The sequence below is a fragment of the Uloborus diversus genome, chromosome 4, assembly GCF_026930045.1.
Source record: "Uloborus diversus isolate 005 chromosome 4, Udiv.v.3.1, whole genome shotgun sequence".
Classification (NCBI taxonomy): Eukaryota; Metazoa; Arthropoda; class Arachnida; order Araneae; family Uloboridae; genus Uloborus; species Uloborus diversus.
The window spans coordinates 137,887,349-137,900,075 of record NC_072734.1 but is presented as its reverse complement, the minus strand read 5'-3'; the positions used below and the strand labels follow the sequence as shown (position 1 = coordinate 137,900,075).

General features: G+C 31.7%; 1 protein-coding gene across 3 annotated transcripts in view; it reads left to right on the top strand.

Moving 5' to 3' along the window:
• Positions 1 to 8,572, top strand: part of LOC129219790 (polyadenylate-binding protein 2-like) — a 28,113-nt gene extending 19,541 nt beyond the window's left edge. Inside the window, exons 8-9 of one of the 3 annotated variants that reach the window (XM_054854090.1) lie at positions 1,882 to 1,949; positions 8,253 to 8,571. In XM_054854090.1, the coding sequence (XP_054710065.1) occupies positions 1,882 to 1,909 (28 nt within the window). In that variant the 3' untranslated portion in view covers positions 1,910 to 1,949; positions 8,253 to 8,571. The other 2 variants (XM_054854091.1, XM_054854092.1) reach the window with 2 other exon arrangements.
• The last annotated feature ends 4,155 nt before the right edge of the window (positions 8,573 to 12,727 follow it).

The window sequence follows — 12,727 nt, the reverse complement described above, 5'->3', positions numbered from 1 at the left end:
TTTTTGGAGGGGTGATTTATACAAAAACTGAAGAAGCATAATAATGATCAATTCTGCAAAAAAGAAACAATTTCTAAGGATGAAATTTATCTTCCTTCCCATTTCCCATTATGCTAAATTTTTATTTAAAATACAAAGTGCAAATGGGCTTGACCAAACTTTGAGATGTATTTCTGATTTTCAATATGTTAAATGTTAAAAATATATTGGCTGGTATGCTATGTAAACACGTTGTACAAAATATTCGATGTCAAAAGAAGAAAAGTGGTAGCTCTTGGAGCCAATTGTCCTGTACATAAGGATGTAAAAAATGTAATGCCGGTGACCTTCCAAGCACCACATAACTTCAAATTATGGATCAGGGGGCAATCAAGTGTTTAATGCTATCGTATCAAAAACGGTTTGGAATAAACAAATGCAAGTGGTTGCATTCCAGAAAGTTGTGCTTGAATCTGTGATATTGCTTTCTAGCTTTTTGGAATAATGACATGTATGAAAGAGCAGTAAGTTTTTGAATGTATAGTTTCTTCAATAGAATCTTTATGAAGTCCAAGGATTAAGACCCTCAAACATCCTAGACACAAAAATGTTTTGAATCCCCACACTTGCATACAAAATACAAACATTAAAACATTTAAAAACATTTTAATAGAAATTTTTGTATTAAATTCATGCTACATAATCACAAGACTTCATTAAGAAAGAAAAAAAAAAGCAAACCAGCCATCTCTCCTCATTGTTCCTACCTCTCGTTTTAAGGTTTAAGTATCAACTTCTCCTGTTTTTCTTAAAATATTTGTTCAGTCATCAGTTTTTTTGGAATTTATCAAGATTTTCGTTGGTAAAGGGAAAATTTTCTTCTAAAACTAATTAGATTGCTTCTTCACCCTTTCAAGACCCAACGGCACCATATATCTGTACAGGCACTGTAAATCTGTACAGCATCTCGTATGCACCTGAAAAAGGCTTATGCAGTTTCAGTACATTCCAAATAATTGGGCAACAATCTCTATGCACCATTTTTTTGTATTTCCTTAATTATGCACTGTGCAAGCCTATTGAGCTAAAATGGTATTTTTATCAACCTCCCCCCTCCCCCTGAAAACATGCATTTGAAATAGAAACTAATTGTTCTTTTCGAGGTATGCTGTTGCAGAAAATTCTATTTTGTCTTTATTTTTGTTGAGTAGATGCTTTACTTTCCCATGCATTTGTCATTCTTTTTACAACTTGTATTTCATATTTGTTCAATTTATTAACACAATTAAAATCATAGTTTAGATGACATAAATATCTTAGTATTAATGACACTAATATAAATTGTATTGGTGTTTTTTTTATAATCAAATGTTTTATATAAAGCATATCTCATTTGTATGCTTTTTTTACCAGAGTTTTTTTAGGTCTCTGATATAGTAATTATTTTATGTTTAAAAAAGTATCTATTTTGAACTGGACATGCTAGATAAAACTATTTTTTTACTCAAATACATCATTTAAAATTGTTTTTTCTCCCTCTTGAAACTTTGACTCAATCTCCTGTTTTTTTTTTTTTTTTTTTTTTTTTTTTTTTTTTTTATATATATATCAGGAGATTGGCAGGTCTAATATTGTACTCTAGGGCTGAAAAGCTAGTCAAGAAGCATACATAATATGCATAAAGCTTTCAACTTGCCTTGTTGAATTTTGGATCTAAGGGGATTTCTATGAGCATTTTTTTTACTACTAATATCTTTGAAAGTGATAAATTTTCCCGTTTTATTACATCCAAGTTGATAAAAACATTGTATTCAATTAGTATTTTTTGCACATGCATCAGCTTTTATGCTTATATTACTTTATGTAATCAAAATGATTTCTTTCTTTTTTTTTTTGGCATAGGAGACGTAGTGCTTTTTATCCATACTAAATTCATTCCATTAATGTTACTAAACTATTCTTTCATCATAGTAAGTATCTTTACTTTTTTTTTTTTTAATTGAAATTCTGTTCTCGTTTGTATACTTTATTTTCTGCTTCTACATTTTAACACATTTTCATTGATTAAAAAAGGAAAAGTGTGAATTTGAATTATTAAAAAAAAGTTTTACTTTAATTTTTATCAAAATTTCAAGATTACAATATTCAACTGAAGTATTTGAAAAATATGTTTGTTTATATGTGAATGGTTTTGACAAATACATATTTATACTGAATTCCCAGGGAACCTAGTCCAGGAAAGCCTGTATCAGTCAGGAAGGTTAAAAATAAGGCCAAAAAGTCAGGAAAATAGGGAAGTATCGAAACAATTCGAATAATAAGAGGGAAAAATCATAGTACTAGGCTCACTTAAACTGATCATAGTAAAATTTTTTGAAAGTAGAATATTAAATGTCTTAAGTTTCAGTAAATAGTTCTTTTTTTTTATTGCAGGCTTTAAAGTTTTTTCTTACTTACAGTAGTGTGCGAATTAATGTGAACCCAAATGAAAAAAATGCATTTATTGTTTATATATTTCTTTAATCAAAAAAAAAATATATTACATATTCATTAATTTAATATGAAATGTGTCCTCCCTTGACCTTAATAATTATCTTGAACACGTTTTGGCATGGAATCAACAAGTTTCTTACAGTTTTCTGATATTGAAACCATATCTGGATAACAGCTTCTATCAATTTTGTTTGTGAGGTGCAATCAATTTTGCAAAACCTAGCTTTCATTATAGCCCACAAATTTTCTATAGGATTAATATCCGGGGAATTTCCTGGCCATTCTAGGCATGAAATTTTTTTCTCCTTGAAAAATTTCCGCATGATCTTGGACACGTGACACGGAGCCGAGTCTTGCTGAAAAATTGCTTCATTGCTTACATCAACTTTTTCGAGTTCCACTTTCAATCTCTGGTCTAACAAGTCTCTATATTTTTGGGAGTTAATCATACCTTTGATTGGCACAAGGTATCTGGTACTTTTATCAGAAAAACAGCCCCAAAACATCTTCTTTGACGGATGTTTAACTGTTTGCTCAACATGTGCCGCTGTGAGTTTTTCGTTGACACTTCTTCTGACGTAACGAGACCGTTGCCCTTGTACCAAAAAATGGCTCTCGTCTGAAAATAAAACTTTCCTCCAGTCGTCAATAGTTCGGCTAACATATTTTTTTGCCCAAGTAAATCGCTTTTTTATCATAGCAGCTGTCAATAACTGCTTCTTTTGAGGTCTAATTGATATTCTTCCACCTTCAATAAGACATTTTCTTATGGTTGAATCGTGAACAACAACTCCAGCTTGTGCTAAATCTTGCTGAAGTTCCTGCCTGGTTTTCCTAGGGTTTAATTTACTTTCCCTTATCAAAAAAGCTTCATTCCTTGCTGTTGTTTTTCTTTTCCTCCCACATTTTCTTTTTCTGTTCACCTCAATCATCTCAGTATCTCTTTTTTGCTTTAAAATTTTATTGGCAGCTCCCAAACTCACATTACCCTCCTTGGCAATGTCTCTTTGAGTCATGGATGTATGTTCATGCAAAGTAACGATCTTAGTTTGCTTTTTTGGAGTAATATCCATTTTCAAAAGCAAGTTATAATGCGTCTGTGCAGATTAAGGGACAAAAACCAATATTTTGTAAAAAAATTAATAAAATGTGCGGCGTACGTAGCGTGATATGTCGTACCACTAACTGACTGACACATTGACAAAACAAAACGGCGGCTGTATTGATTTAAAAGTGTTGCCAATTACGAGACAGAAATAAAATTGTGTAATTTCTGTCGTGTTCACATCAATTTGCACACTACTGTAGTTCAAGTAAATATTATTTGATTATTGACACCTTGTTATCAATATATTATATCCTTTTTAGAGTTCTAGCCTTTTTAAATTCTGTAATCTGGAGTCATTTCGAGGGTCTGGCCGGAGAAAATTTGGGTCCATTTAAAGACCTATCACAAAATTTAAATTAACCAAATCTTACCTTCACAAGTTCATTTATTAATAAACCAGTATGTAAATTTGAAATTTAATCTGTATTGATATCCTTTACTTTTGGTTTACATTTTAAAATTTTTCAAAAAAAAAAAAAAAAAAATCACAAAATTTTTTTAAAATTCACAAAACTAGGAACCTTTCCTGCCTTTAGTGGAGAAAAAAAATAAAAACATCATCTTGAAAGCCTTTTTATCTTGAAAATCTCATTATACAGAAGTACATAATGAGCTCATTTTTATACTTATATTTTAAATTAAATAGTAAAATGCTAAAAATATTTCATGCAAATATGCACTAATGTCTCTGTTAAATACACAGTTCAAGTTCTTCCTCCAGAAAATGTGTTGCATTTTATGATTTTTCCTTACATTTAACTAACCTTTACTTTCAAGACAATAATGTACTTTCTGCACATTAACTCTGTATTTCAAATGAATTAATGGAATTGTTCAATATAATACTTAAGACATGTAGGTTTATAACTTTCCAAGATAGCTATAGTGTAAAGATCTATGACAAAATAAACCTTGCAAGAGCACAATCATCTTGATGTAACGTCACTCCCCCAACCCAGTTGCCTACATTCTCCCATGGGGAAATGTAAGGAGAGATGAATCGGGAAGGCCATAGTTCTTTTCCTTGCACTTAACTCCATTGTTTGACTAATTTCCCTTGCAACTGCAGAAATTTTGCAACAGTTGGATGGTGTGTGGTAACTCATCAGCTTTTGCCTTTACATTATGAGGTGAGCTGCACCAAGTTTGCAGACCTTTGCTGGTGTGCTAAACTAATTTTAAGGTAGGTCTGTGTGAAGGTCATTTCAGTTTTAATGAGAGGTTTACTATTTCCTTCTCTGTTGCAGCTGTTACAGATTGATGTTTGCTAATCAGCTTGAAACTGCAATTTCTGGATGTTGTGAAACTAGCTGTTTGGTATTTGCTTATATGTTTTCTTCAGATTTAGATTTTGTGTCATAAAAAAGTTAAAGTTTTCCTAATAATAGTCTTTCCACTAAAATCAAATAGTTCTCTTTTGAAAGGCAAGTTTTTACTTTTGCAGTACTTTTGTGTATCATTTGATGATCTAAATCTTTGTTGTGCTCTTTCTAAGTAGCAATATATATCAACTTATGTTAAGTCCGATTTTGAGTTTTCTAATTCAATTCAATTTTCATGCACTTTTGATGAAATGCTGTTTCCTTTCTTACAGCAGGATATAAGAGACTTCTGCTTCTTTACTAGAATGTTTTATTTTCTTTATACTCTCACTCATTTTTACTTCTTCAGACTCCTAAAAAAATTCCGAATCCTGAGTTCCTTTTCTAGGTGTACCGGTATTTTTCCTACTGCAATTTTTTTTTTCATTCCAATTGCCTACTGTTTACCAAAGAATTGTAACAATGTGATAGCCTTTTGTCCCAAAGATAAATTTGGGCGAATTCTATTTTCGGTGGGGGAGGGGGGGGGCAAGTCCTCCCCCTGCATGTTTCAACTTAAATTCTTTGCGTTAAAATGTTCAATTTTGAGAAATTTGACCGTAGCATGCCAACAGCAGGGGTAGGAGTTGTCCAAACTTTAAAAAAAAAGTCCTCAAATTTTGAGCTTATTTCTAAATTTCCTAAAAAGAGTAAGTTTTATTCAAAAGGTCATTCGAGAAAAGAGGAAAAAAGGACACTTTGCAATATACATATTTTTATTCAGGGTGGTAACACAACCTGGAAATCAGGGAATTCTCAGGGAAATTTTAATTTCTGGAAAAAATCAAGGAACTATCAGGGTATTTTAAAAATTTCTCAAAACATCAGGGAAAATTATAATTTTCAATTGCCTAAACTCTAAAGTTTTACTCCTTGTAATTTCTTTTCATTTGAACACAAATATTTTTTTTTTCCTTTTTCCATATCGAAACTTGCTAAACATTCTAAAAATGTTTTTAAAAACTGCTACAAACAAACAAAACCTTGAGATCAAATTCGATAAAAAATGATACAAATTTGCAAAAAATACCTCAAACCATATATGTTTCTTCATTTGTTAAAAAAAATTACTCAAAAGTTCTGATAATCATGTTGGTTATTATTAATAATATTTTAATTTCTTTGTTCCATACAGCTGATGATCTCAATATTTTTGCATCTGTTTGGATTTTTTTTTTACACTTCTGATTATTATTATTAAGCTTTGTGTGGCTTGTAAATAAAATTTTTTGAATTTTCATTAAAAAACTTGAATAGAAATTCTGTGATCATTTTGAGTGCAAAGTTTCAAATGTCACAAGTTAAAGATTGAACTGAACAAAATTTAATTGAAAAAAGCTTAGTCTTAAAGTGTTTTCAATGTTAATCTTACTGCTTTCTCTTTTGTTTTCTAACGTAAAAACCACTGTTTTTCCTTTTATTTTTCAAACTAAAATCAACTGCCTATGTTTCTTGCAACAATTGCAGGTATGCAATATTAATGTGGTTTTATCTTTTAGACATGCGTGATATCCAAAATTTTAAAATCGGGGAAATTTTTTGGAGCAAAATCGGGGAATTATCAGGAAGCTTTTTTTTTTTCAGGATTTTGTTACCACTATGTATATTTTTTGATGAAACGAACTTGAAAATTGCTTTTGATTTGCCTTTTAGAAAAAAAAGTTACCTAATGTAGCTTTTCTTTTTTAGTTAGTGAAGGGGAGGGGTGTAGTCTGTAATCAAACGAATGTTAAAAATTGCCATTTTGTTTTGATAGTGATATTTAATTTCCTAAAAGTTTATCGAAATCCCCACTTTGACCCTTGCAACATCAACTTTGAAATATAAAATAATTGCTTCTTTGCCAGTTCAGTTTCACTTCCCGTTAACTTCTATTTTTTCTGATATAAAATAATTTTCAATATCCATAAAATAATTTTCAATATCCTTAAACGAAGTCCACTATTCTTTTAACCTTGTACACTTTTGAAAATTTTAAACTAAGAACACACATAGTCACGTTTCTAAGTGTATTTCAAAGCAATAATGTGGAAAGAAAAGAAGGGAGAGGGACAGGAATTAATCACACAACTTATGTTTTAAAGTATTTTGTAATTACTTTATAAATTTTTGTGTTAAATTAAAAAATCTATCACACTATTTTTGATGTCTTACTTTCTTTTGAGATACCTTTGATTTCTAATGAGGGCATCATTTACACAATATTTTCTCACAAACATTCTCATATGTTAGAACATAAATATTTGATAGAAGACAGGGGGGCAACTGAGCTAAAAAAATAACATTTTGCAATATTTATTCACATAAATCAGGGACAGTATTGAAAGACTGCAATGTCACTTCAAAAGATCAGTGTAATTCAACATGAATTTTTTTTTTTTTTTTTGAAAATCATATTTTCTGAAACTAAGTTTAGAGTAAAAGTTTTAGCTTTGTAATCCATGTAATTAACATAATTTAGGATTTGTGAGACATTATAATGTAAAAAAAAACATTGCTCAGCTGTACAAGACACATAACAAGGTATGCACATTTGTTGATTAGGTTCTTTTTTTTACACTTTGCTTATTTATGTTGAGTTACCTCTGTGCTAAAAATATAATATAGCACCTGATGAGATCTTGAAATTTAACAATTCAAACTTAACCTTCTGTTGATCCTGTAATAATTGTAATAGTTTCCAGGTATTTAAATATTTAATCTTTAAAATTAAATAGAGGTTCTTAACAAAGTTGGAAAATTAGCTGGTCCTGGCTATGAGGCAATCTAGTTTCCTCATAAAGTAGCTGTCATTATTTCTCTTTCCTATTCTCAATTTTTATGCTATAATTTCTATTTTCAGAGATGATGAAAATTTCCACTGAGCAACATCACTTGCCTTGCAAATCAATTCTACTGAGTTCATCTATCATACAACAGCAGTTTATATTTTTCAGTCTCTTCCAACAAAATTTAAATTTTTTTTTTCTTGAAATCAGAATTGCACTGCAAAAATTTGGACCATTTGTCGAAGCTTAATTTACGTTTCTGAACATTGTAACATTTATTGTATCAATCAGCTACCAATACATTACCAAAAGGTACATGGTAAATTTTCTGTTGAAATTCAATCCAGATTCTAGTTCTGCATTGAATTTCATGTCTCATTCAATCTTCGAGAGTGAAACTTTTATCAAATTATTTTAAAATTGTATATAATTATGTGCATTGTGTAATTATCATTTTTTTTTAAAGATGTAAATTGATGCTTTTTAGCTAGTATAAATTTACATTTGGTTTTTAAGTAATCTCTTAGTTTTTTTCTCTTTCAGCCACTAAATGGGTGAGGTATATGCAATAAAAGAAAAGATGACAAAAGAAATATAATTTAAAGAGAAAATTTTAATTACTTAAACTTAATGTAATAAAAATATTCAATAAATGGTATTGCTCATTTTTTCCTTATTTTACATTTGTTACACTGAAAAGTAAATTTGGTGTTTTTTACTCAAATTAATCTGAAAAAGAACTATGCTGCAATTTTACATTTCTTACACTAGAAATTGAATTTTGTGTTTTTTGGACAGATTGATCTGTAAAAGAACTATCATTGAAATTAATAAACGTATTATGTTATAGATTTCTTTGCAATGTAGTGAAAACACCACAAAGTTGTTGCAAAAACTTATTATTGACTGCTATCCAAACTTCAGTTATTTGTGTTTGCTTGAAGTAGCATTACTAAAACAAAATTAACACAGCATAATTGCATTTCCATTATTTAAAAAAAAAAAAAAAAAAAACTGAATCAGAAATGTGAATGAAAACAAGAAATATATTGTCTTATGGAATAAATTTACAAAGAATCACTGCCATGTAAATCTTAAAACTGATAAATCTTGTAAACGGTAGGTGCGGGGGACTTTGAGGTGCTATGCCATGCAAATCTTTATAATCTACTAATTGTACCTGCACGACTGTGCTCATACTAGAGGGTTAAAAAAGGCTCTTTAAGTGTATTGTATGTAAATTTCTCTTCCAACTTTGAAATAGCAAAAAAAAAAAGAAAAAAAAAATATCTGTTTTGCTAATTAAAATGTGCACACATAATTCAACCTAAGCTTGAAGCATATTCCATGAAGTAAAAGACCTTTGTTGCATTTCGTTTTCTCTTTCTTTTCCAAAAGGAACTGGATAGGGATTTGAAGGAAAATACTAAACTAAGATCATTAATATACTTTTAAATAACAGAAGAACATTTTTCATGATATTTTTTTCTCTTTTAATCTGGTTGAATTAAAAACACTTGACACTTTAAATTTAAGAAAGAAAAAAAGATTTTGAAAATTCATAAACTTGGCCATGGATGACGAAATACCTTGTTTAGGTTTGTTAGCTTTTTCGAAGAGGGAGCTGCAGAACTTTAATTTCTTTCTTTTTTAACTTGTGGTTCTTTTTCTAAGGTTTAAAATCAGTTTTGTCCCTTTCAATATTTGCCGTCTTTTTTTTACTAATATTTTGTCTTTTAAATACTCATTGCCTCTCACAAATTTATCACCTCCTTGAGGAGTCAAATTGCCATCAGACTGGGAACCACCGGTTTAGAAGCTTTAAAAATAACGATTCTGATCTTGAAGGTAAACACTCTAGTGCACCAAAAAAGTTCGTAGACAAACATTTCAAAGCATGACTTCATAAAGAGTCATGTCAAAAGCTAGTTGAACTTGCAGAATCCTTAGGGGTAGATCACACAACAGTTTTGAAACGTTTGAAAGCATTAGGAATGATTCAAAAGCAAAGTCATTGGATGTTGTACCAGTTGAAGCCGAGAGACGTCAAACAGCTTCTTTCCAGGTGTGAAGAAATGCTTCAGCAAAGCTGAATATCCATGGTTCCAAGCTTCTGTGCTGCATTTAGTGGAATTTGTTAAGCATAGTTTATTATGAACTTCTCAAAACAAATGAAACCATCAAGGGAAATCTTTACAGATTATGATTGTAGCAACTAGGCTGGGCATTGAAAGGAAAATGCCTGCCATAGGAGCAGAGAACCGACGTCACTGCCACATGTTGCACTACCAGTAAAAATCTACTTGGGAATACTTGTGGGAAATCCTACTACACCACTCACCAGACATTGACCCATCCAACTTGCGACTTGTTCCGGCCAATTACACATGGCCTAGCTGAACAGCACTTCCATTCTTATGAAGATTGCAGATCCAAAAATTGGGTCTACTCTTGGATAGCCTCAAAAGATGTTGTCCTGGGAATCAGATGCTGCCAGAAAGATGGCGGAAAGTAGTAGCTAGTGATAGACAATGCTTTCAGAACCATGTGTTAAAATAGTCAAAAAAAAAAAAAAAGCAAGAACTTATTCAACATCTCAATAAATATTTGGATTACAAAAATAATAGAGATAACCAGAGGGTGTAGTGGGGGGGGGGGGGGCTATAAAAGAAATGGTGTAGATTTAGAAGATAGGTAACGAGAGATAAGAAATAAAAATCAAGCACCCTTTGTTTAGGAGTTCCAAGACCATCTAATTATGTTCAAGGACTCTAAAACAACATTATTTCCAGCACTTTTCAGTCTCTGATATTTTTGAACTTGATTGTATAGTTTTACAGTATTGTTCTAACTTTGTAAAAAACAAGTATTTTAAGTTAAAAAGAATAAGTTAAATTCATCATTGCAGCCACTTTTTTCAATTATAAGTAGAGCAGAAAATAAAAAGGAATAGAGGTTGTGTGATATATTTTTCTTTGTGCTAAACAGATTGCCAGTATGCAATAGAAGCAAGATAAAACCAAGCAATAACAAAAGAATTTCTAAAATACTGCATTTGGGAGTTAATTATAAATAGCAAGACATGAAACATGTGAGTCACAAAAATTTATCTCAAGTAGTAATATGTTACAGAAACATAACCAGGGCTGCCGTGCGTCAAGTAGGGCTCCTTGCAAGTTTTGTCTCCAGGTCCCCTTACCCTCATAAAATCTATAAAATACTACCCCTATTCCAAGCTACAGCCCCTCAGTTTTTTCCGACTAGGCTGACATGGCCTCTTGTCGGCCCTGACCGAGAACTATGATTTTTACATTTTTGATGCCGGATGTAGTTTGACATACCTCCCCCTACCCCCAACCAAAAGCGTAGGGTCGTGGGGGGCGGCACGTGCCCCCCCAACTTGCTGAACAGATTTTTTTATTACTAAAATTGGTTGCCTCTGTTGTCCCGAAATTAAAACGAAAATCATCTCAGGAGTTTCTACGCGGCTACTTATTACTTTCATTTTATGCTGACATTCCCCAGTAAGGTAGCAATAATGTATAAATTTCCTATAGCCCCAGCCTTGGAGCTTGGAGGAGTTGTTACAATTACAAAATCTTTCAAATCGGCATATAAGAATCAAGTAAAAATAACTTCGCTCACTGTTCATCGTCTCTGCGCCGCTTGCAGAGGCAGATCAAGAAAAAACCGACTGAAACGATAAGTTTTACAAAAAATTACACTAGAAATGGCACGATATATGACATGATGAAAAAATGCGCCCATTTTAGTCGTGAGGGGTTTTGAATTATGTATTTGTTAAAAACGGACTATTTTGCAATCCCCATGTCTTCACTGGTTATCAAAAAAGAGGCTTATTCCAAGGCAGTGTAAGATTTTTGAAGTCGAAAAAATGTTAAAATAACCATTTTTTAACAACCATTTTATTATGCATATGTGTTTGAAATTATAACAGTAAATAAAGGATTAGTTTTTATTTTAACTATGCAAACGGCATTATTTGAGGAGGGGAGAGGAGGAGGGTACAACTGCTCTTGAATTTCCTTTGCACTTTATTTGACGCTCAAGGTACCGCTGATTTCGTGCATTGCGTGTGATAAATTAATTCACAATGAAACTATATATATGTGTCAGATTTCTTTTTATTCAAAAAAGTTAAGTTAAGCTGACATAATTGGTCTTAGGAATTTCACAAAATTGTTTTGAGGTTTTAACCTGGGCCTGATTAACACACGGAACAGGAACGAGAACCTGGACAACAGAATTTTAGGGAAGCCATACAGTAAGTTTTTTAATTTCAACCCATTTTTGGAAATTACTACTTTGAAAATGTGATAATTTTCTTATGAGAGGGAGACACCAAATTTACAAGGACCTGGGCATCCCTTGACTTGATCCGGTATTGATTGTAACTGTTTTTTTTTTTTTCAAATTATCTATATAGGATAACCATCCCCATCCAAACAGTATTTCATTGGGGGTTAAATATCTTAAAATGTAAATTTAAAATGCATTCTAAATACTATTCTAAAATTTTTGTGAACATAATGCGACTCATTAATAAAAATTTTATTCTTCCGAAGATGAACTATGAAGTTTATTTTCGTAAAGAACTTCAGTATCTTAAGCTCCTTTTACGACACGTGCGGTCGCTAGCCGATGTGAAAAGTTCTGATAAATGACTGCAATAAAAATGTTCATTTACGGATGCCTGGTAACACAAGGATCCCAACAGTATGACAAGCTTCCAAAGCCGCCGCCTACCATTTACCGCCTGTTTTTAGTTATTGTAATCGACACCTGTATCACAATGACAGTGTATCAGGTAAAGTGCCGTTATGGGAACCTGGGAACCATCAAAAGGGAGTTAGTGACTACATCACAGAATAAGAGATCATCAAGTGACAGAACAGCAGGGAATCGTCCCTGTGGGACTACTTAGAGTATCATGATTGACCTCCCAGAAAGAGTTCTCAGAAATGAGTCTTTTTAAAGGATAATAGACGTTTCTCGCG